Source organism: Pteropus medius, unplaced genomic scaffold (assembly GCF_902729225.1).
Source record: "Pteropus medius unplaced genomic scaffold, Ma_sr-lr_union100, whole genome shotgun sequence".
In the NCBI taxonomy this organism is placed as follows: Eukaryota; Metazoa; Chordata; class Mammalia; order Chiroptera; family Pteropodidae; genus Pteropus; species Pteropus medius.
The window spans coordinates 1,892,334-1,917,239 of record NW_024348242.1 but is presented as its reverse complement, the minus strand read 5'-3'; the positions used below and the strand labels follow the sequence as shown (position 1 = coordinate 1,917,239).

General features: G+C 57.8%; 1 protein-coding gene across 1 annotated transcript in view; it reads left to right on the top strand.

Annotated features, from left to right (window-relative positions):
- The window catches only part of TMEM132C (transmembrane protein 132C), a 192,120-nt gene that overhangs the window by 144,225 nt on the left and 22,989 nt on the right, over positions 1 to 24,906 (top strand). The window contains exon 7 of the mRNA XM_039879486.1: positions 7,267 to 7,450. Within this exon, the coding sequence (XP_039735420.1) occupies positions 7,267 to 7,450 (184 nt within the window). The remainder of the gene's footprint in view (positions 1 to 7,266; positions 7,451 to 24,906) is intronic.

The window sequence follows — 24,906 nt, the reverse complement described above, 5'->3', positions numbered from 1 at the left end:
GCGACCCCTTGACGCCTAAGCGATGCTCATTTCCCTGCTGGACACGCACACGTGCGAACGGCAGATTCGCGAAGAAGTCCTGTGCCTCCGCGTCCCACCCGTCTGCCGGCCGCCGCGAAGGCCCTGGTCCCCGCCTTTTCTTCAGCCGACTTTCGATCCCTCCCGCCCCAGCGAGCTTCACCCCTCGGCTGTGACGTTCTGGGAAGTCGCCGATAAGTGTCGCTAGGAAAGGACATCCGGGGCGTGTACGGGACACGGGCTGATGCAAACGGCGGAGCTTCCCAAGGACAGTCAGGCCGGGGGCGACACCCGAGGACCGTACGTTTGCTCACTTCACGGATACAGACTTATCCACCTCCCCCTACGTGACCGGGCGCTATTCTAGGCACCGAGGTCCCCAGAGACCAAGACAGACAACGTTTCCCATCTCGGGACACTTACACCTGGCGGGGGAGACGGAAAACGGACCGGGGAAGCCAAGCAGTGTCTCTGACGGCGCTCACGCAGTGACGACAGTCTGGCGGTGAGGTGTTTCTGGGGCGCGGGTATCGGGGAGGGTCTGTCTGCCCGAGCCGGTGTTCAGTCGCTTGCGGGTGTTGACTCCTGTGGTCAGTGACGAGATGGAGCCAGCCGCACAGAGAGCGGCCGGAGGGAGCAGCGAGTGAGCTGGGCGAGTTCGTGGAGCGTGGAGCGGACCAGGCCCAGAGCAGCTGGAGCAGACAGGGCCAGAGCTGGCGGACGCGGCCCGGGGAAGGGCTTCGGGCTGTGCTCTAACTGCGCAGGAAGCCGGGGCGACTTTGGGGGATTGTAAGTGGCCCTCTGAGTTGCATATTATAGAAAAACCCTCTGACCTCTGGGCAGAGAACAGACTGTAGAGAGGCAAGTGTAGAATCCGGGAGGAGAGGGGGTCGCCATGGTCCAGGTGACAGGTAGAGACACCCTAGGAAGCTTGATCAGGAAAAAAGGAAAAGAGACAGCCAGGTCCCCCACGGACCGGCGGACTCTTCAGGGAGGAGAGGGGGGCGTGTTCTAAAAAGCACTGGTGTCACAAAACCTCACGAGGTACCTCTGCCGGGCAGCCGGCGTCGAGGACGTTACAGAGGGCGGCGGAGGTGGCCGGTGTGAATTCTTCCAGATGCGAGAATGAGGCCACGCTCTCAACTCCGACGGAGCCTGCCTGGAAGATGCCACAGAGGGAGCCAGGGACAAGGGCCGAGCAGCCCCGAGACATGTGGCTTCCGCATCCACTCCGGTCCGTCTCCCCGCTGTGTCTTTAGCCGCATAAGTGGGGAACTGACCGCAGAATCGTGGGCCCCTCACGGTGGACCGTGGCCCACTGTGGACCACGTCTGTATCTCTAGTACCAGGTGGCAGTGCCTGGCACGAGGCGGGCGCTTGGTGAATGCTGGCTGGCTGGGCAACCGGGCTGGGTGCTAAGTAACACACGCCTTCTGTTTCGAAAGTAAAACTTCCTTTTACTTCCTTCCTGAGCGTTTTAGTCTTAGCAGTCGGGCTGCCATGAGACCCTCATCAATTACAGCCATTAACTGTAAATTATATTTTTGCATAGTTAAGTCAGCCTCTTTGTTTCGTATTTAGTGGAGCTCAGCAGGCATGAAATTCAATAGCGAGCTTTGAAGCAGATCCAATTTCTGTCAGCGGTGATCTTTGGAAAATGGGACGTTTTCGTAGTGGACCTTGGAGCGTGTCGTCCCTGGAAGGCCTCCAAAGGGCTCTGCCTGTCGCTTTTCTCTTGGAAGGAGTTCAAGCCTTCTGGAAAGGCTGATAGCTTCAAAGGATGCTTCTGCCTCTTCCCCGACTAGGCAGAGACTCCTTCTCCCTCCTCGAGTGGGAATGAAATTCGATCCGACTAGTGGGAGGGAAGGAGCATGAGTAGTGACTATGGAGGACCTCGGCTCCTGGGAGCAATCGCTCATTCATTATTCATTCAACAAATATTTGCTGAGCACCTCCTATGGGTCGATGCCGTGCCGCGTCGCAAGGTGAGCAAAGCGATGTCTTTGCTCGCGCGGAGCTCCCTTGGAGAGAGGGGAGGCCAGGTGATGAACCGGACGCGTTTAAGTGTGTGGCGTGTCGTTTGGTGGTTTCGATAAAGCAGCTGGGTGAGCCGGGGAGACGGGAAGAATGCAGAATGCAGGCGCAGGCGAGGGGCGGGTGTCTTGGGGGGAGGGAAGCGCCAAGGCCCCGAGGTGGAGGCGGCTCGGTGTCCGTGAGTCTTCCCGAGGAGGCCAGAGTGGGGTGAACTGGGGAAGAGATGGGGAAGGTCATAGCATCAGGTTTGGGGCATGAAAGCATCGCTAACCCCGGGGCCGAGCATTCGTGCTTCCTAAAGCGTGACCTACTTTAGCTGAAATGTCAGCGCCTTGAGAAACAGCGCATCCTTCATTCCTGTGTGTTAGGCCCCTGGAAGGCACAGGCGGGACTCGGGTCAGGACCTGGGGAGGCTGGCTGGGGTCTTAAATTTCCCCACCTACTGTTGAGCGCATCCCGGCACAGTGGCTTTAGGAAGACGAAGGTGTACAAGCCTTGCCCGGGTACTGAATGGGAGGAGTAGCTGCAGCCATGACAGAGCTGACACCCGGTGGACAGTTGCTCTTGCGTGCCCTGAATTCTACACGTCATACCATTTGCCCCTGTCACAGCCTCGGCAAGATCCTTGACGCGAGACATCAGAATTCTTTAAAGCTCCTCCACCAAGTAATTCCAGATTGTCACCAAGACTGAGAACTGATGGGTTAAGTAACCACTGCCCAAGGTCACTGCCCCCCCCCACACACACTCTTTAAACATAACTCAGAACTCAGACTCAAGTGCGTCTGATTTCAGAGCTCACGGTGATGGCACCTACCTAATAAAATTGCTGCGCGGACACTAGGAAGCTGAGAATAATAATAATTTCGGAGTGAAATGCTGGTGATCACGGAGAGAGCCCTTTTGAGTAGAGCAGTCCCCGTCGACCTTGGCCGCTCATTAAAATCACCCGAGCTTTGCAAATACTAAAACCTGAGCTTCCGGCACCATCGGTCCAGGGTCCACCCGGGCATCGAGAGTTTTTCTTTTCATCGCCCTGGGTGATTGTGACATTTAGCCGAGATCGAGAGCCCCTGCTTCACAGGGCGGCGAAGTCCCGGCCGCTCTCGGGGGAGGGGTGCCCATCTCCTTCGGAGAAGCGGCGTCGCCATCGACGTGCCCCGCGGTGAGGTCGGCACACTCATTCCTCACCCTTTCACGTTTGCCTGTGCCTGTAAGGCTTCCGGCTTTGGGGACCGGGGCAGAGAGGAGGACATTTTTTAAAGTCCCAACTCATAGCATAATGTAGACGTGCCTGGAAACAGGGCAGCCTTTAAAGGTTTCTCCCTGCCCTCGGCCCTTCACCAGCATCCCGCGTCCTGAATTCGTCCTGTGTGCTGATTATGCAGCGGGGCGAAAGAGGTGACTCTCCATAACGGACCGGCTTTTTTTCTCACGTCCCTGACACATTGAATTAGGGTGTGTTCTCTCATCTCGGACAGTCACGTCACCCCACTCAGCACTTTCAACGTGGGGTTGGTGACGCAGCGGACTGAGCTCAGCAGAAAATCCGTTTTTGGCATCGGCGGGGGTGTCCTCCTGCCGAGAACTGGTTTTCTCCAAGGTTCTCGTCCTATAACTGCCCTTTGCCCCCACACTTCCCAGCAAGTCTGAGGCGCTCATTAAACCCCCTTAGTCAGCCAGAGTAAGGGGTTCCCCGTGGCCCGCGGCTTGCGGGGCGAACCACGGGGCTTCAGCACCACGGAGAGTTCTCCACGGTCTCCTGGGTCACCGGGGGTTGCTGGCGAAGCCTTCCCCACGGGGGCCACGTGTCCTCTGCCTTCATGACATGCACGCGAAGTAGGACGCATAAAACAGAGCCCGGGACAGTGACCGTCCTCCCGCGTGGCTGCCCTCTCAGAAGGCGACGTCCTCATTTCCGTCAGTCTGTTTCTCTCTACAGACGTGGAGCCGTCCACAGTGGCTGACGGCGACTCTGGAGCTGCAACCCGCCCCCCTTACACGCCACGCGGGGGCAGGTGAAGCCCTTTGGCTCCTTAACACAGCCCCAGACTCCACTGTCTCACAAGATAAGAGTTCAGCAGCTAAGAGGTTTGGTAAATTGGGTTTCGAGTGGTCCAAACTTTATTGTGACTCTTGGGGGAATTTATTAGGTTTTGAGTAAGCTTTTTTTAAAACTTCTTTCAAACGTTACTGCAGTAAATCTGCACTGTTGATTTAGTGAATGGCGGTTCTGGGGTACTCTCTGCCATCTCTAGCGAGAGGCGGTTCTGGGGTGCTCTCTGCAGTCCCAGAAGGCTTTAACTCCTTCTACTTAGTACCCTAACAATATCCCAAGCCCCGTATCAGGTGGCTTGGAGGGCTCTCGGTCCCTTCGAGGCAAAGGCTTGGCAAAGACTTGCGTCGGCTCAGAGGCGGCAGAGGGCCCTGACCACAGACGGAATTGCAGACACACATCTTCCCTCGGGCTTCATCCACCAGGGTACCACGGTGTCGCGTCTGACAGTGACCAGTCTGAACGCGTCCCGGTTCACTATGATGGCACAGAATTCACGTCTCTATCATGGCTCATTCACAGGGGGCTCCTGGGCCAGCCTGAAAGCGGCAAGTTTTCAAGGCGCCTCAGGCAGCCGAAGCTATAGTCACTAAGAACCAACGCAGTGATGAGACCTGCCACCAACAAGAACAGCTAAGGCTGGTTGACGTTTGCTAGTGCCGAGTTCTGGCCTCCGTGCATGAGACTTGTTCTCTCTTTAGTCAGCCCTCGTATCGGTTCTAGGGGACGGGGAGGATTAGTATTCCCACTCTGTGAATCGCGGGAGGGGAAGCAGAGTTGCCAGCAGCCAGCGAGCTGGGACTTGAACTCGGGCAGTCTGGAAGCTCACGGCCCGGATCCCGACACTCGTGTGTCGCTGTAAAGAGCCGTAGGATGACGTCTCGGCTCCAACACCTGAGTCCCCGCCTCTCTTCTCTTCCTTCGTTCCTTCCCCTCTTTCTTATTCTTTAAATAGAATCCTTGGAGACCCAATATTTGCAGCATGGAAAACTAATCGATTTATTACCCCCCAGAGGCGCACCCAGCATCTCCTACACCAGGATTCTCTGGACCCCACAGCCGGCCCGCAGAGCGTGGGGAAGACGCATGGGCCCAGTGCTGTGGTTGGTGCGGTGACCTTTCCGTCACCCCCTGCCCCGGCCCTGTGCAAGGTTGAAGGTGATGGGATGAGAAATTAGCATTCTGACTGGGGAGCAAGCCCCCCCAAACCGATTATGCCCCCCGCAAAGGAAAGGGCTTCTCCCCTGCTCGTCCGGGGAACCAGCACACGCCCCGGACATGGCTGTTCGGCACATGTGCTTTCTCTTTCTCGAAGTGCTTTGGAAAACACCCTGAAGTCCCCCGAAGCACGCGGCCTTCCCGGCTGGGACTCTGTAACTGCCAACCCACCCCTGACAGCAACACTCAGCATCCAGGCGAGAGCCGGAGGGACCTTCTGGAACTGACGGGATCCCTGGCCCGCCCTGCGGACCCACTGTGCGCCTGGAAAGCCGTGTTTCCTGCAGTATTGACTCTTTCCCTTCACTGGCTCCAGGAAGCTGCTTCGACGCCCCGTTCTCTGACCTAAACAAACTGGCAAACCGTTTTCTGTAAAGGTCCAGATTGTCGATACCTCAGGCTCCGCAGGCGGCACGTTACCCGACACAGCTACTCGACCGTGTCAGAAGCAGCCAGAGACAAAGTGTGAACAAGCGGACGGGGCCGCGTTCCAATGGCACTATTTACAGAAGCTGGCGGCAGGCGGCCTGGGGCTCGCAGGCCACAGCGTGCCGACCCCGTCTTGGAGGCACTCGCCGGGTGTCCATGCTCCACCGCCAGCTGTCGTAGGGGAGGACACTGTCAAGAGCCTGGGACTCGGAACCAGGACTCTGCCACCAGTGAGCTGTGTGGCCGTCAGCAGGCCATTCCCCTTTTCCGGGCCTTAATATCGTCATCTAAAAAATGAGACACTTGGACTGTCAATAGTTCCCAAAGTAACAGAACCGCTGGGGAGAGTTTGCTAAAAATATACATAGACATCATAGACATAGACATAGACAGAGACAGAGACAGAGACAGAGTATTAGAGTATAGTATATATTAGTAGGTATTACAGACACACAGACAATATGACACAGCACAATAAGTATACATTGGTTATATTAATAGATACTAGACACACAAGGACATTATACATATCACAGACATATGCATTACACAGATTGGCTATGTTGTCATGCCAAAGACACAGCATTGCAGCATCATTGCATTACGACACACACACAAGTATTAATACACACAGACACAGCATTGTCAGTATTATGCATTACAGACCCAATTTCAGCTTAGGTATTTTTCAGAATTCCTCGTTACAGACAACAGAGTCCCTTTAGCTGACGGGTCCCCCTGCACAGAAGAGGTTTCACTGAAGGGTGCTGGGCAGTTTCGTAAATTTCTAAGACAGCTGTTGGAAGACCGTATTTGCCACACGGCCAGGGGTAAAACTGACAAGGAAAATGCCCAACCCCTCAGGGAGAGTTTGCAGCCACAACATGCCACCAGCGCTGACCCCGAGGAACCAGAGAATCCTAACTCCGTCCCCAGCTCCTCCTTTAGAACCCGCGTCCACATCTCAGTCACAGAGGAGGGTCTCTGAGACGTGGAATCTGCTCAAGCCTGCGTCTAGCTGCAAGGGAGCCTGGCAATGTCATTTCCTGCTTCTCGGCCTCCATGGGACAGGACAGTATGCTCGGAAAGGGTTGAATGGTGTTGAGCGAGCCACCCACGGCATCGGCCACACTTACAGAGCTGGATTTAAAGGGGATCCACTTAGTTCAAAGGTCATGTGGGTTCATAGTGCAAGGGCGGGATGAACTGGGTTAACTCGTTGTCTGAAGAGCCAGGGGAAATCAATCCCGGAGACTCGTCAGTACATGCACTGGTTAATGCCCGATGCTGAAGACTCTTGGCCCAGATCCTTCACCTGTGGGTGCTGCTCCATCCAAGCCCCCCAGGTCCCTGACTCGCCGTTGGCACCGAGCCCGAGGTGCTGTCCCCGAACCGTGTTGTCCTGGTCCTTACATTCTAGCTCCAGTGGCGAGGAGGAGGGCCAGAGAGAGAGAAGGGTCCTCCCCCTGGACACAGCCGGCTAAAAGCTGTCTTCCTTTGCTCCCTTCCAGAAGCAGCGGTTCGTTCCATGAGGTCGTGCAGATGAACTTTGAGATCGCCAGCTTCAGCAGCCTCTCGGGGACCCAGCCCATCACCTGGCAGGTCGAGTACCCGCGGAAGGGGACCACGGACCTCGCCGTGTCTGAGGTCTTCATCAGCCAGAAGGACTTGGTGGGCATCGTCCCCTTGGCCATGGTAAGGCGTGCGTGATCACGGACGCTCCTGTGCTCGGCTGTCCGATCGCGTCCTCTGTCCCTCCTGTTGCTCCCAGGATGTTTACTGCATTGTTTCATTACGAGAGGTGACATGCAAAGTCTCCCACTTTTTTCCGGGCTGGAAGCTGTGACGTTTCTCATCTTTGGTTATTTTCATATCGGCCTCATGATATTTGCCATATCGCGCACCAAAGCTAGTGTTATTTGCTTACTTTTTCTTCTCTAAGTCTATTCTAGTTTTTGGGGGGTTTTTTTGAAGGAAATGTTAGGTTACCACATGCATCTATGCTGGTGCAACAGACAACCCTCGATTCTCCGGCATCTGATGCAACGTAGTTATTCTTGCCTATAAAACGCGGCTTAAATGACAGGAGGCTGTTCTGTGTGGTCCCCCAGGCACCAAGCCCGGTGGACACATCACACCGTGCAGCTCTAACGTCAGCACCATCTGGCCTTCTCGGGCTCTGTGACCGAGGAACAGACAGTCGGACAGTCACATGCAAAGTCTTCTAAGCAATGGCCTAGAAACGACATATGACACTTCCTTACCCATCCTATTGGTATCTGATTTCAAGTTGGATGGATACTGTGGCCTCTGCCTCACTACACGAGAAATTTGACACAACACGGCACAAACGCAGCACACGCCAGCCCGTCAGTGACTCCTAGCTGGGCCCGTGGAGCTGGCAGCAAGCAAGGGAGGAGGAGGATGGTGAGAGGCTGGACTGTACTTCCCCAGAGTCACGACCCTGTCCGCCACGCCCTGCGGCGAGTCTCCAGGACACTCCCTACGTGTGCGGGAGACAAAGACCCCCCACGGGAGACACAGAGAGGGTGGTGGTTCAGAGGCGTGTGACGGGTACTTTGAAGTGTAGCTTCAGCCGTCTGTGCCAGGGACTTCCGTCCAGTTTCGGGGTGGGCAGGCTTCGCTGCACCACGTTGAGAAGTATATCGATTGGGACTTGGGGGTTACATGTGGCAGAAGGCCTAACCCAAAATGGCTTAAGCACAGTGGCTTGTGTAATCCAAAGCCCGGAAGTTTCGTGCTGGTTTCATTCACAGTGATCGGGACTCAGGTCCTGTCACTAGGACCCAGCTGCTTCCTGGCTTTGCTCTCAGTCTACTCATGGTGGCCACGTGGCAGCCAGTGCTCCTGCAGACGCCTCAAGCTTTGAGCCTGGGAGGAGCACCTGACTCATTTCCTGGGAGGTGGCGAGATTTGCCTGGAGTTTCGAAGCATTTCATGATTATGATTTTTTTCCCTTTGCACGCTTAAGATAAAATCATGTTCCCTGCCCCCTGAACCACGGTGAGAAGTTAGGGTCTTTTTCTTGTATAAAGCTTTTAAAATTCCTAGAATGCATCCATATCTCTCTGCATAAAATCAAATTTAAAATAAAGTGATTATCATGGGCTGTTTAAAGGAAAGTACCGCCTGTTCTCAAAATAACGATCCTAACCTTCACCTTCCCAGGGTATCAGGGAGATTCACTAAGGTTTGGGGGACCCCTGGAGCCTCCCTGCCCGGACTATGCAGCAAGAGAGGGTGCTCAGCTTCTGGCTTCTGGTGGGTTTGGCCAGTGGACAGAGTGGGGAGAGAGAGTCTTCTGTGGTGGCTTGAATTGCGTCCCCCAAAAATAGACACTGACACCCTAACTCCCTGTTCCACCTCACTACACCCCTTACTCCCCACCCCACCCCACCCGTGCCCATGCAAGTGTAGCCTCATGGAAGTCGGGGCTTTGCAGATGCGCCTAAGTTAGGATGAAGTCCTAGATCCAATGCCTGGTGTCCCGGCAGAGAGAGAGACCTTTGGACACGGAGGAGAAGCAGGGAGCAAGGCCACCTGGGGACGGTGGCAGAGACAGGAGGGACGTAGCTACAGGCTGAGGAAAGCGAGAGTCTGTATCAACCCGCAGAATCCAGGAGGGAGGCAGGAAGACCCTTCTCCTTGGGGGGCCTGCTGACACCCTGCCTGGGGGCCCCCGGCCTGCAGCCGCGAGAGGTCGTGAGCCACACAGTTGGTGGCGCTTTGCTCTGGGGGCCCCGGGCCATGGATGTGGCCTGCTTCACCCCCCACCTGCGGTGCACGTCTGTCAGGGTGTGGTCCTCTCTGCCCACGGCTCCTGTCCTGCTGGGGCGTCCGCTTTCCGTGGCCGCCTCTCTCTGGGTTCCGGTGACCGGGCAGCCCTCCCTGGCCCAGGAGTCCCCGCTGGGGCGGGCGTCCGGGCCGCACCGTCTCGGCCGCTGCCTGCGACCCTGTCACAGTTCTGTTGATAGCCCCGCGTTACACACCCTCCAGCTCAGCCTCTCTGGGGGAGGCCATCTGCTTCCAGCCAGGACCCCGCATGACAGCGAAGGACACGCTACAAGCTCCCTCCAGGCTCTGCTGCCCAGAGAACCCAGCTCGATTATTCTCAGAAAACAGACGTGATCCGAAGCGCTTGGTCACAACCGGGCCATCTTCCTTCCCGGCTTCGTGGCCGCTCACACCCAAGGGAGATGTCATGGGGTCTGTTGGGGTGTCTGGACCCCGCGGTTGGGTTTCTCCAGCCCCTGTGTCCTGTGCTTGCTCATCTGCATCCTTCGACACTGCCGAATGCAGAGAAGCAGGTGCGGGGCGCTGAGGGTGCGTGAGCAGACCCACGGCCTCCCAGACGGGCTGGCGGGCCCGCCTGTCAATCTATAAGTGAAGGACGACTTAACACTGCCTCGGGGCCCGCGGGGACCGTGCGGGCAAAATCCTCAGGGCTGGAGACACGAAGGCCTTTCAAAGAGCTGGCTGCGGTCTCCGCCGACAGGAATCGGAGAATTTTGTTTGTGAGAAGACAGTGAAAAATACCATTTTATTGTTTTTCAAAACCGTCCTCCCCTGACCTCTCTGCCCCTTCTCAAAATTTCATGTTTGTAGCTCTCCAGGAGCGTGTCAAGGATGATTTGGATGCTCTAGGCCCATTGACCAACGTTTGCTCAGTTGAAAAATAACCCTTCGGGCAGAATAGGTGGGGAGTGGCTTCGGAATTAAATTTTAAAATACCTCTCGCTCCAGCTAAGCGGCACCGACGTCTATCTATAAAGCAAATCCATGACGTGCGCGCGAAGCTGCTGTGAGTCAGTGCTCACGATTTCAGGGTTACCCACTCATTGTCCCGTACGGGGTCCCCAGCCCACTGCCCGCCACACGGCGAGCGCTCAGCAAACGGGAGGCCTTATCGTCGCCTGTCGTATTACGAGCGTCGTGGTCCGAACTTGTGCTTCCCATGGGTAGACGGAGGGCGTGGGAGACGCAGACCTTCTCCAAGCTTCTGCTCTCCGTCATGTTACCTGCTTTGCCGCCCCAGAGGTCCTGGTTCTGCGGGTCGGTGGTGGGGCCCAGCATTGGCGTATCTGCCCTCGACGGTGACACTGAAGCGGCTTGGCCCCGGAGCCCTAACTGCTCGTCAGGACCCCGGGCGTGATGTGGGGGGAGGTAGAGCTTTCCAGCCACATGCCCAGAGCCAATTAATCAATGTCCTTGGAGTCATGGGCCTATTTTCAAGCCCTTCTTAAGTGAGTCAGATGCACATCCGGGATCAGGAACTGCTGCCCTCGGAGGTCTCATGACCTCCGTGCTTGCCCCTTGCTCCATCCAGATCCTGCTCAAATGCCACCTCCTCCCTGAAGCCCTCCTTAACCACCCTGTTAGGGTAACACAGGGACCTCCGACCCCACCACCCCCTTTTTCTGCCAGATTCCTCCTGCGGCCCCCGTCACCACCAGACGTGGCTCCGTGTGTGTCAGTTGACCGATCGGTCGTCCATCTCCCCTCTGCCTGGCCATCTTCATGTTTATAGGTTCCTGGGCTTGCTCATTGCTGTGTCCCCAACTTCCAGAGCACTGCTCGGCATCTAGTAGGTGGCCGACAGCTGCTCGCATTGAATCGGTGAGTTATAACAATGTATACGCCTTCTATGTCTCACCAAACATTACATAACTTCAGTTACAGCCTTGGAAGGCAAAGATTCCAATTTAGAAACTTATAAAGCAGTGCTTTCCAGTGGGACTCTCCGTAACGGTGTGGCAGGTCTGTCCAGTGTGGGAGCCACCAGCTGCACAGGTCACCGACACTCAAAATTGGCTGGAGTATCAGAGGAATTGAGTTTTTAACTTCATCTAATTTTAATTCATGTTAATGTAAGCTGGTGGCTAGGTTATTGGAGTGGTGGTGATGAAGGCAGCAGTTATCCGTGGATGGATAATAAAAACCCCCCCGAGGGCCGGGGGTTCAGGACCGGCTCTGCTGGGGCTCCCGTCTCAGGGTCCCTCCTGAGCCCGCAGTGAACACGCTCGTGCAGCCGCATCGCTGACGGCTGGACGGGGCTTAGAGGGGCCGCCCCAGGCGACTCGCTCTCTTGGCTGGCAAGTTAGCACCTCTCCTGAGGGCAGCTCGAGTGACCTCACAGCATGGCAGCTGGCTCTCCCTGGGGACCAAGAGGGAAGCTGCAAGGCCTTCTGTGGCACCTCGGAGGTCACGTGCCGTCCACACTGCGGCTTTCTGTGGGTGACGTCAGCCATGCTGACCCGACGTGGGGGAGGACTTCACGAGGCTGGGACGCCTGGAACGCTGTGACGTGGTTGGTCACGAGGGCACGGACGTAAGCATGATGTCCTCACTCTAACAGTTAACGGAGTATGTGTCATTGTCACCTCGAGTCCCCCCACCTTCTGGTTGTAGTTGTTAACGCAATCAATGTCTCTACGTCTGACCCGTGTAGGCAAAAGCTCTTCAGGGTCCGCGGTAGTTTGTGAGGCTGTGGGGAGTATCGAGACCCACACATCTGAGCCCCTGGCCTGGCGAGGGGCCCGGGGGAGCCAGATACGGGAAAGCGAGCCTCCCCGACCCCGACCGAGTGGCACTGGGCAAACGGGAGCCTTAGCTGTGAGCAGGGGCTGCGTTCGCTCGTCGAACTTTCTACCAAGGCTCCTCCTTACCCTTCTTTATGGAGGGACTTATCGTTCGTTCCTTCCCCCGCTCCCGAAAAATTCACCATCCGTGATGACTGTTCCCAAGACAAAGGGGAAACAGCTAAGGGCAGCTGGCAAGCCAGCCACAATAGTCTCTCCTTACATATTGACTAACCACTCACTCTTTGAGCAAATATTTATTGAATGTCCACACGGCGGCAGGAGAATGTTCTAGACTTTGAGTTTAAGGAGTGAACGAAATACATTAGGTTCCCGCTTGCCTGCTACGTAAATCCACATGCCCTTCGTTACTGAAGCTGAGGGAGCGCCTGGTCCGGGCTTAACCCGTCCTCTGTCTGAGAGCGGGCTGTGCACTCAGAAATCCACGCTGTCCGGGAGGACGACTGGCCACCAGCCCAGGCAGCGTCTTCGTGCGAATGGCGAGGAGACGGCCTTCCACGAGACGCTCGCCGTGTCTGGAACGTGACGTGGGGCCCGCGTGCAGCGCGAAGCCTGCCCGGCCGTGCTCGGCAGCCCTGCCCGCCCCGGCAGCAGACCCACGGAGCCCACTTCCCTGAGTGACAGGAGGGGACGAGCCACCCACCGGACACTCGTTCCTGTCTTGGTTTTCCGTCATCTCTTATCTGAGGTTTCATCACCAAACCAAGGACTCGGACGTCTGCTCGGGCTGTGCCGGAGTCTAAAGTGGCTTGAGAGTCACGGTGTCCCTTTTCCTGCTCGAGGGGACTTGAAAAGGCAGCCTTTATTAGCAGGCGGGGACGCGAGCATATATAATTTCTCTCCAAGTGGCACCATCGGGCAGTCGTAGTGTCCGCCGCGTCCTCATTCTGGCCAATAAATGCGGGGCTCGTGTTCCCATCGCCCACAGAAACGACAAGCGATCGACTTGCTCAGAGCGAGTCCTTTCAGCCACTCAGTGTAATCAGACCTGAAAGTCACTCAGTGTTATTTCAGAGGCTGGCTCGCGTCACCTTAAGAGCTTCTAAATGACAAGTTTTCTCAGATAACCGCATCGTGTCCTGGTACGGGGGAGGGGGGAGTCGCTTTCCAAAAGCTCACAGAGCCCCCGCTGTGCCCGGCCTGGAAAAGGAGCCAGAGCGGTGTCCCCAGGCAGGGAACATGCTCCACGGTACAGATGAGAAGGAACCGTTAATGGAGTTTCATTTTCGAGAACCTTAGGTGGGTGCAGATTTGAATGGGAATTAATCTTGGTATTTTCGCTTTCTCAATTAACACACGAACGGCGAGATGAAATGAGGTTTGGGGGTTTTTTCTTCCTCCATCTGGGTTTTGTCACGGAGTTTTAAAAAGCCACAATCCGCACCTTCATTTATTCGATGGGACAGTGTTTCCTTTGCCCTCCAAACGCACAGACGGGAGCGTTCCGGCCTCCCCTGTGAGGGGCACCCGCGACCGGGCTCACGTGACCTCCTGGGACACCTCTCCGTTAACTGGCAGCCCCCGTGAGCCCCGCCAGGGGCCGGGCCCACTCGGGGCTGCATCAGGGAGCTGCGAGGATGCTCAGTCACGTGTCCATCCGCGTCCGATCCCAACGGGCTTCGTGGCTGGCCGGGCGGAGCCCTTTGCACAGCGCACCGTTCCGCATGCCACCGCCTGCCCCGAGCCTGCTCCAGGCGGGGCCCGCGCCATGCCCAGGGCCCGTGGGCGGCCCACCACGGGGACACAAGGCCTGAGCGGGGCACGTGGTACAGCCGAGGAGCCCCAAAGGAGGGTCCAGCCCCCCCACCCAGAGCCACCGTGACCTCCCCATGGCAGCACCACGTCCTCACCCGGCTGTCACTGCTGCTCAGGCTTGAATGCTCGTCTGCCCTTTATAAAGCTTTACTGAGATATCACGGATCCACGAGAAGCCTGGGCAAGCTTGACACATCTGCTTCGTGGGGCCGGACCCGTGCGTGCGCCCGCGACAGCATCACCATCACCGCGGCCGGGCGACACGCCCACCGCCTTCCCAGCTTCCCGTGTCCGTCTGTGCTTTCGTGTTTGGTTTTCTCGGTGGGAGGAACGCGTGGCCAGAGACCCGTCTTCCTAGCGAATTCTCAGCATCGTGACGTCCAGGTGCAGTGCTGGCCAGCAGAGGCCTAGAGCTCGTTCATCCCACGTCACCGGCGCTTGGTGCCCATTGACCAGCGCCTCCCATCCCTCCCCGGGGCCCGGGCCCCGGCCACCACCATCCTGCCCTCGGCTCTGGGCACCGGACTGTTTTAGATCTCAGAAAAGTGGTGTCCCACACCATTTGTCCTTCTGCAACCGGCTTACCGGCTGAGCACCACGTCCCGGGTCCATCCATGTTGTCGCAAATGGCCCTGCCTTCTTTTTGACGGCCAAGTAATATTTCTTCGTACGTACGTACCACGTTTCCTTTGCCCATTCATCCGTCCGTGGACCCTCGGGCTGTGTCCGTGTCTCGATGATCGTGAATGATGCTGTGGTGACCGTGGGTGCAGGGGTGTCTTTGTGAGCCTGACTCCCGTTTTGGGGGTATACGCCCACAGTGGGAGTGCTGGATCTTATGGTGACTCTGCTTGGAATTTTCTGAGGTCCTCTCTCCCTCCGGGGTCTTGAAGATCTTCCCAAAGGGGCGTAGCAAACCTACAACACAGGAACTAACGTTTTGGAGGGCTTCCCACACGCTCTGCATTTGGCATTCAGTCATTTCAAACGCTCCATGGGGCAGGAATTCCAACCCCCACTTCACAGATGAGAGAGCTGAGGCTGGGAGGCGCGAAGTCACTCGCCCACGATCACACAGCCGAGAAATGCCAGGGACGTAGCCGCCACCAGGAGCTGGGAGGGGCAGGCAGGACCCTCGCCTGGAGCCTTCAGAGGGCGCACGGACCCACCCGCACCCAGATCTCAGACTTCTGGCTCCAGCTGCGAGAGGATATATATCTGTTGTTTTAAGCCACCCGGTTTGTGATGACTCGTCACAGTAGCCGCAGGAAACAGAGACAGATCGGTACCTCCCCCTGTTTAACGAGGAGGGAGCTGGGGCACAGAAAGCTTAAGAGATTCGCGAGGACACACAGCCAGGAAGCGGCAGCCCACAGAGTCGAGTCCCTGTTGTCTGTGCCACTCACCTCCTTCCCCCCCTGGGACGGCCAGGCAGAGACCCGGCTGGGGAGCATCCCCCGGCAGAAGCGGCGGATGGTCCGGTCTGCCGAAGGCCGCTCCTGCCCTCGGCTCTCTCACCGTTTCTCCCTGACCCTCGGAGGGTCCTTCCTCTTTGAATTTACCAGGAAATCCATGGAGGTGACCGTCCACTTCTCTTTCCCTTAACCACGTAAAAGAAAGGCGAGGTCCTGTCTTTTCCCCAGAAGACCCCTATTCATCCAATTTGTCAGCTCTGCATGGGACATGGGACTTGCCGACCGGATTGCTGCTCGCGCTTCTCAGAATTAAATCTGCGAGCTGGCCGAGCCAGTGGAAACTGGAAAGTTTTCCCCACTCGTTTGCAAAAGGTTTGCCTTCACCTCAGAGGTCGGCTCTCGGGCGGGCAGGGGGCCCTGCTGTCTGGGGGTACCCGTTTGACGTGGATTCTCCCAGGCACGTGGGCGGACACACGCGTTAACTCGAGGAGGAGGCGGCAGTGCGACCTTGGCTGAGGATCCGGGCTGACCAGCACAGAGGGAAGCCACCGGGCCGACAGCCACCCTGCGCGCCTGGCGGACAGTATCCGGGGTCTAAGCCGGCACCGGTGCCCTCCACTCTTGTTATTCGGACGCCGTATCTGCTGGCATACACAAGAGGCAGATTTTTTTAAAATCCCAATTTTACAAGGAAATTTTAAATGGTGAATGTGAAATCCTAATTACATGCGGGTTGATAATTAATTTAAATGTTATTGTTATGTTTGCTACATCAAGCTGCTTCCAATCACCCTTCTCATTTTCTTTTGATTTTTTTCTTTGTTTTTTTTTTCTTTTTTTTTTTTTTTTTAGTGGCGATGGGCCAAAATGCCGCCTCGCCATCCTATTATTTGGTTCTTTTCAAATTCTCGTAACATAAAGATGAAATCCAATGTCAGAGCAACGGTTCAATGAGTTCGAGCCAAGGCTTACCACAGTAATGCGTTTAAGTCTGAAATGTTAGGGGAACTGAAACACTCGGCGTCCTGAGTCATTGGGAAATGCAGATCGAAGCACGGTGGGCCGCCATCGCGACACGCCAGAAGGGCCGAAGAGAGAAAGGTGAACAAACGAAGTGCGACGTGGACGCGAGGCCACTGGGACCTGCCCCCGTCGGAGGCGGGGCGTGAGGCGGTGCGCGTCGGCCGGAGAACACTTGGGCGGTGTGTCAGCGCTGACGGCGCCCCTGCACGCCGCCCCTGCACGCCGCCCGACAGTCTGCTCCTAGCTGGGCAGAGAGACCAAAACACCTGCCCAGCCAGAGACACGCAGGCCAGCGGGATCACACATTATTTATAGCCGCCCAAACCGGAATCCTCCAAACAGCCCTCGACTGGCAGAAGAGGAAACACATTGAGGGGCAGCCAGAAAATAGACCACTATTTGGCCGTGAGAAAGGGAAACCAACAACGATGCACCGAGCTGCTGGGCTGAAAGAAGGCGGGCATAAAAATAAAAAGTAAAAGCACACATCGTGGGAATCCACGGCATGAAATATCTAGGAAAAGGCGGGACCATGGAGACAGGAAGCTGATCAGATCCGCAGCTGCCTGGGGCCCGAAGCAGGAGCGGAGGTGAATTACGCACGTCACCGGGGGACCTTCGGGTGACGGAAACGGTCCAAAGCTGGGTGGATGGGGGAGACACCGCCATCTCTTTGTACACAAAGCCCCTCCATTTATCGAACTGTACAGTTAAGGCGGTTAAGTTTCACGGTGTGTGCATTTCCCCTCGGAGGCGTCCTGGGGCAGTCGACGGTATGAAGGGGTACACTCTGCTCTGCCCTGATCAGGGGCCCGGGAGGCGGCTCGCGTTCAGAAAAACCAGTCATAGGACATCTCCGTTGGCCGTGATGCCGTGTGTTGCCTATCTCTGCCACCAGGGGGCATGTCATCCATTATTCTGTGATAGACGTTCCGTTTCTCATCTAAAATTACGACCGAGTAGGTTTCGCAGGGGTCGGGGGTAGACTTGGGCAGGCCGCGTTGTGGAAGGGATCGTGAGCACTCTGTGCCAACAACAAGCCTGGAATTCACTGGGCATTGAGATGTAGGAACTTTGCTGAAAGGCGTGTGAGGTACCCATAGAATCAGAGTGGACTCGGGTCCTGCAGTGCCACCGGCCCTGGGGGACGGAGCCTGGGAAACTAGGTGTGGCTGTGCCCAAGCCGGCGTCCCTGGGGTGTCTGTGCAGACCGGGGAGCTGGGAACTTTCCCACATCTCGCCAACTTGCCACTGCCCGATGGCACACGGCCTAAGCCGGGCCAGCGGGCTGCTCCTGATCCTTGACTGGCACTATGCAAGGCCACAGACCCACGTCCGGCATGCATTCACGAGCATCTCCCTGACGAGACGCGGAGCAGGTCCTGATGCCCAGCTCCGGGCATGGCGCCCGCCCCATTCCCCAGCCTGACCACCAAGCCTGCGCACCCACGATCCTTCAGCAAACACCCTTTTTACTTGAGTTACCCAGAATCCTTTTATGTACTCACAGCCCCACTGGATAAAAGCTCTCTCCATGATTTGATGGGCACCAAGAAAGCCCACCTCTAAAAGTTCTCTCCCCTGACAGCCCGAAGCCGTTGGCTCAAGAGTTCGCTGTGGGTGACTCATGCGCTGACGGAGGACTCTCCTCCACGCGGTGACTCAGGGGCTTGACTCATGCCATCCTGCCGCCTTAGGCGGTTCTTCCAGGCAGAGGGAAAGCAGAGAGCTGGCACCGCGCTCTTACCAGCCTCGACCCGGAAGGGACACACGTCATTTGCACTCGCGGTTTGTTGGCTGCAAAGGGTCTGAATACACGTGTCCTCCCCAGGGGCCCAAGGGAGGCCTGGGTATCTGCACACCTGCAGTGTCTGTCACGCAGGGTGCGCGCTGCCGGCGAGAGAGAGGACCGTGCCGCAGAAGCAACACAGATGCCTCTGCCACCTCTGCCCCTTCGTGAGCCTGCTGGAGCGGGCTCCGCCCTGGGACCAGCCTCTGAAACACCCTCAATCCACAGCAATAGCTTTTGTTTGGCTTAAGTGACGCAAACGTATTGAAAACAAAGACAGCACAGCTCTAGAGGAATGAGGTACATTTCTCAATTGCCTCCTTTCTCAAAGAGGCTGCAAAAAAAACAAAAAAGTGACATTTCTCCGGGAGCTCGATGCCGCGTATTCCACGTGCCATCCCAGAGGACAGTCCCATTTAATAACTCAGTCACAGCGCCGGGCCTCCCGGAGACGCAGGCCGTCTTAAATTGAATTGCTTTCTTGTTTTCAATGAACATTTCGGAGTAGCGTCCCCACCTCGTATTAGGAGTAAATTGATGGATAAGTAAAGCGTGGCTCCCACACCCCGGTCTGCACCGCGAACGAATTGGAAGTAAATGAGGTGGGGGCTGAGCTCCCCCATCGTGACAGAGCCCAGAGTTTAGGGCCTGTTGCCGCGAGCCCACGGCGCTGGTAGCGCGTGTCCTCGGGGAGGGAGGAAATGTGCTCGGCTGCCGTTGGAGACGAGCCGCAGCCCCCACCTGGGACTGGGCTGCCGCCTGGTTTGCTACCGTGAGGCTGTGTTTTCGGGGGGCTCGGTGCCGGCCGCACTCGGAGCTGGGGAAGAGCAGGGAGGCTTGTTCTGAGCTCCGTGTGGCTGACGCAGACAGCACGGTGCTCCACGCTCACGCCCCTGCGTGCGGGACCTCTGCGGGTCACTCCGGCAAGTCCGGCTCCCTCTGTGTGCTGACCGTGCGGGCGTCCCCGTGCAAGAGTCGCATGAAAAGCGATTGCTGGACCCTTCCAGCGGGAGGTGGGGGTGCCACCGCGGCCTCGCACTCGGTGCCCAGGAGAGCGCGGAATCTCGTTTGTGACCCTCCCTGTTCCATTTGCAATCGGTACAAATGGGAGTGACGGTCAGACTTCGTACCGGTGGGGGCGGCACAGGCTCCGGCTAATCAGAACAGACCAGAGATGTACCGCTGACCCGTCGGAAAGCTCGCTGGCTGCACCTGTGGCATCTCTACCCGTCAGATCCGACGTGCAGAAAACAGCCAGCGTGCGCCCCGATTTCAGAGTCCCCCCCCTTCGTCAAGTCCATCCCTGTGCCTCCTGGAGTTTCTACCCTCTTCACATTTTTGCAGCGGCCCTGCCTCTCCTGCTGCCCAAGCCTCCTGCAGCGCCAAGGACGATTTGGGTCCGAGGCCCTGAGCCACATGGGTGGCCCTGAGCCTTCGTCATCTCTGGATTGTGGACTCCGCACGCCTGCTGGTCAGTGTCTCTCCGCCAAACCCAAGGCTGCCTTCCAGAAGCCCTCAGTGTCCCTTCCCGTAGATGCAGCAGAACCTCAGGCTGGAAAGACGCGCCGACGATTTGTCTTTTCTCATCTATGCCCCGTACGATTCGGAGCCTCTCCCGTGAGCAGGTATTGTTCGAGGCACGGGGCGGAGGTGTGAACAAGGCAGACAGCCCCGCACGATGTCTTCCCACGGAGCTGCCAGCCTGGAGGGAGACAGACATCGCTCCAAAGCTGAGGTGGCACGTACAGTGTCCCACGGGTGATCAGAGCTCTGGAGGGCACAGCAGGGAACAGGGCTGGGGAGGCATGGACGTGGGGGCGGTGACATGTGAGCAAAGACCCCACGGACGGAGCCACGTGGGCATCTGGGAAGCCCGCCAGACAGAAGGAACAGCACGTGCAAAGCCTCGAGCACGTTCACAGTGCAGCGAAGGACTGAGTGGGACGGAAGCTGGGGGGGATGACGAGGAAACCAGGATCCCCAGGAGTCCCAGCCCCACAGGGCTGTGCCTTCCACCAGCGGGATGAGAGCCAGGAGTCTGGGGAGAGCAGGGAACGACCTCGTCCGGGTCGGCTGCGGTCCCGACACGCGCTCCCGCCACGTAAGCTGGACCGCGCTCACACACAGCCCCGTCCGCCTCTGCGCGTCAAAGGGGCCTCTTGTTGGCCCTGGGGTGGGGTCCGTGCCAGGAGCAGAGCTGCACACGCCACGTACAAGGACACTTCGCTGTCCCCCCGACATGGGAAATGAGACAAGTCAGCCTCACAGCACCCCACTGATCCGCGCCTGAAACATCGGAAGAGACACAAGTTCTAACAAAGCACTCCTGTGCTAACCGAGTGTCAGCCGTGAGGGTCGCTAATTAAGATGCAGCTGCAAAAGCAGCCCGTGCATGAGGCTCATTAACCAGACACTGTCTAGCGACGTCGGGGGCTCGGAACACGGCGTTCTGAGAGTCACAAGAAGCGGCATTCACAGCACGGAGAGGAGGGGTCACAGCATGCCTGTGTGTGCAGAGGGGACGGGGGTCTTGGGGCAGGACGCCTGACTGGTGGCCAGCACCCGCTCTCCCCAGCCTCTGGCCCAGGCACAGCCCAGCTCGCCGCCCGCTCCGCTTTACGAAACGACCACGAAACATAACCTTCCACTGCCCGGAGCCCGGGGGCTGGATTGTGTCGTGTTCGGGAAAGTTTTGGGGGGAGAGGGGATTCGTCAATCCTCGGGGTTCATCTAACGTCTTTAATGCAAGTGAGCCCATGAAGGGTGACTCATCTCGGGGTGAGTCTCTGTAATCACCTGGTTTTAAAAGGCGCGTTTGCAACCCCCACTCCTGGGGGTACACGCGAGAGAAACCGACATCTGCACACGCCAAACTTCCGTGTCCTCAGCAGCAGGCGAACGGTGGTCAGGTAACGACTCAAGTGTCCGTCCACAGGGGAGCGGTACCAAACTGGCCCGTCCGCACCATGGGATGGTGTCAGGGAGGAACGGAGCCCTGACCCTCGCTACGACCTGAAGGGACCTCGAGAGCACGATGCAGAGAGAGAGAAGCAGACACCAAGACCACGTGTCGTGTGTGTCCATCTGCACGAAACGTCCAGAACGGGCAAACCCACGGGCACGGGGCAGGGAGGAGGGTGGGGAGAGACTGCCAGCAGGTGCCGGTCTCCTTTTGGGGCGTCGGCGATGTTTCGACGCAAACAGAGGTGATGGGTGCGCCGGCTGTCGCATGGGACGTGGGCGGGCGGGCGGCGTCTGAATTACGTCTTCGTGAAGCTGTGGTTTTTAAGGTGTTCCCCCGAGATGCTGTGTTAGCGTTAATTCACAGCATCTCCAGGGGTACGGCCGTCAGCTCCTGTCGTGGCTCAGAGGACGGGGCTGGGTCGCGCCCCGCCTGCCTCCGCTCTGAGCAGCCGGGGAGTCTGAGGCAGGCGTCGTAACCTTCCTGAACTCCTCCCACCACTCCGCGAACTGGGGGGCCCGACGCGCCAGCCTCGTCGGGGTGTTGGGAGGAGGAAGCAAACGACTCTGTGCGACGTCGCCTGGAATGGCAGGCAGCACTTGGAAAGCCGCGAGACCGTGGTGGGCTGTGAGGTGGCCCGCAACGGGGAGGGTCCTGTCACTGCTTAGGATGGTGACGGTGCCGACTGGCCAGGTCCAGCGCCAGCTCAGGGGGCTGTCTTGCCTACAGGAAGAAGGTCACATCGGAAGGCGCGGCCGTCAGTTCCCTGGAGGGTCCAGGCACAAGTCCTCAGTGTCCTCCTCTGCAATAATGTCTTCCCTTCTACCCAGCCATGCTGAAGGTCAAATGTGGCAGGAATCCACGTGGACGCTCTCTGCAGAGGAAGAAGAGACACACACACACACATCCCCACACACACACAGATATACTGACGTCCTAGCCCGTGACACCTGCGAGCGTGGCCTCGAATCCAGAGCCCCCCTTCCGAGCGCCCTTGCTGGTCGGCCCGCCGACTGGCTGCTGGGCGGCCCGTGCTCTTGTTTAAGCTAGGATGCCTCCACCTGGGAAGACGAGGCGCGCTCCTGGAGAGAGTTCTCTGCCGCTACAAATGGGGCCGAGTCGTCAGCCTCTGCCTCGTCCCGCCGTCAGCCGAGATGCCCCAAGAGGCTCCCGCCGCCACCGTCAGCCGAGGACAACAGCCTGCCATTTCCTGCCATTCCCGAAGGCCAGCCACCACGCAGCACCGTAGCCACAGAGTGGCCACCTCATGGTTACAAAACCAGAAGCGTTGCAGTATAGCAAGGAGCAGTCTCTGTCCGCCATCTGCAGCATGCAACGCGGGAGCTGCGTGAGTTAGCCCGCGTGTAACAGAAGGCCCCCCAAAGCAGGAGCTGGAACATACCGGAAGCGTCTCCCTCGTGTGTAAGCACGTGAAAGGCCGCTCCTCAGTCATCGGAGGTGTAGGCTTCTCCCGTCTTTCTACCCCACCATCCTCAGTGAGTGGCTTCCATGTCCAGGTTTGCCTCGTGGCCCAATATGGCTGCCAGCGTTCCAGCCGTCGCATATGTATTCCAGGCATCCAGAAGGGAAAAGAGCAGAAAGAATATCCCCACTGAGTAAGTTCAGCCCCCATGAAGCAGATGTCGTCACGTGCCGCATAATATCTCTGCTCATATTTGAACCGGAACAATAGTTCTCAAACTTTGGGCAACACCGTAGGTACCGGGAGAGATCGTGAAAACAAAGGTCAACAGGTCGAGGGTGGGGCCCAAGAATCTGCCCTCCTAACAGGTCCTTGGGCGCTGCTGGCCCTGCTGGCCTGGGCACCACACTTAGAGAGCCGTCGTCCTAGATCTGAGTCACACGATCCCGCGGAGCCACGGGGGAGACTGAGAAGCTGAGTTTTTCAGCGGGTGCTCCTCCCCACTCGACCCCCGCCCCCCAAAAATCACGGAAAAAGAGGGCTGTGGCTGAGAGTTGACTAGCCGCTTTTTGCTTTCCAGACCCAGCGATTTTATTTAGGGAGCCCCTGTCTTTCGGGCCACCTCTGGGACTCGGAGACGGTGGGTGTTGCCGCATAGACACCGCGGACAGCCGCCTGCTCTGCCTCTCCCTGGAGGTGCCGTCCAGAGCCAGGACACTTGTCCCTCTGTCTCAGAATCCAGACGGCTGTGTCCCGGGAGAGGGGACTCCGCTCCAGAGGGATGGCTGGCAGAGGACCCCATTCTCCTGATTTTGGCCAAGACGCTTCGTCAACTTGTAGGCCTCCTCCCCTGGGAACTGGGCTTTGCTTGGCGTCCTGCCCCGCCCTGCCCCGAAGCTCTTCCTTCGGGACTGGTTCCCAGGCTTAAATGGGAGGCAAAGGTGACCAAACCACGGATGGAACCGGAAGCAGATGACCGTCTCAACAGTCTCCTGCCAAGCAGGCCTCAGCATGGCCTGGCCAGCGGGAGTTGCAGAAGGGGAGCCTTTGGCACTCCCCGGAAGCCGGTCCGAGACCCCAGGCTCTCCGAGGGCCCGCCCTTCCGCACCGCACAGCCTCAGGTCCAGCCTCAAGGCCCCGAAACCGCAGCAAAGCCTGTCCCCCTGCTGACGGTGGCTCCGGATCGAACTGCAAGTTAAATCACGCGGCTGCTCCAAGTGATGCTAAATTACCTCTCACGTGAGTGACAGTCGAGTGCTCACTCTCAAGGCTCAGAGGCCGGGGTGCTCGCGAGTGACTTGGTGACAGGGCGTTGAAATTCAGAGTCACGGCTCGTGGGCTCTGTGTTCCAGGATCAGGGACGACGGGGTTCGCGTGTACGGAGCGGCTGCCTCTGTGCCAGGCACTGAGCTAGGGGGGTTGCTCGCCGAATTCCCAAAAACCCTCGAGGGACGTGGGATCATCCCGCTTCACAGAAGAGGAAAACCGAGCACAGAGAAGGCTCGGGCCAGCCAGCAGGATGCAGGCGGGCAGGTGGGCACACTGGGCAGTGGGCCCCTCTTCCCGATTTCCAGAGTGGGACCCTCGGCCTTCACAGAGCCTGCCACGCGAGCCAGGGGCCCGTCTGGCTGTCTCAAGCATCCTCCAGCCCCGTGGCATGTTCTTCCTACCTGCTGAGCTCTAGCCGAGGTGGGAGAAGAAAGGATCGTCTTCCTACTCATCTACTTTGCCTTTGGAAGTAGTCATTTCGTAACGGTCTCTGACCCCCTGAAGCCCGGAAAGGCCAATTGTCGGGGTCCCTTATTACTCAAGGGTCATGTCCACCTCCGAGGGACAGAGTGCGCGGGGAGCCAGGTGCGCCGGAACCGGAAACAGGCCGCCGGTGATGACCCACTGCTAAAGAGAGCCTCGGCGCAAAGTCCCTTCCTGTCTCACGCAGGTCCCTCTGCTTAGGGCGATGCTTCTCGTGGGTGCAAAGCCTCCGGGCCCCCCCCACGCCCCGCAGTCTCGCGATGCAGATCTCTCCGGGCCGAGTGGACCGTGGCAGACTGCTTGCTTGGCTTGACCGGGGCCACATAGCCAGGCGAGGGGCAGAGCCGGCCCTGAGCACCCCTGTGGCCTTCCGCGGCACTGGCCTCTCCTGCTCTCTCCTGTCTTTATGTGC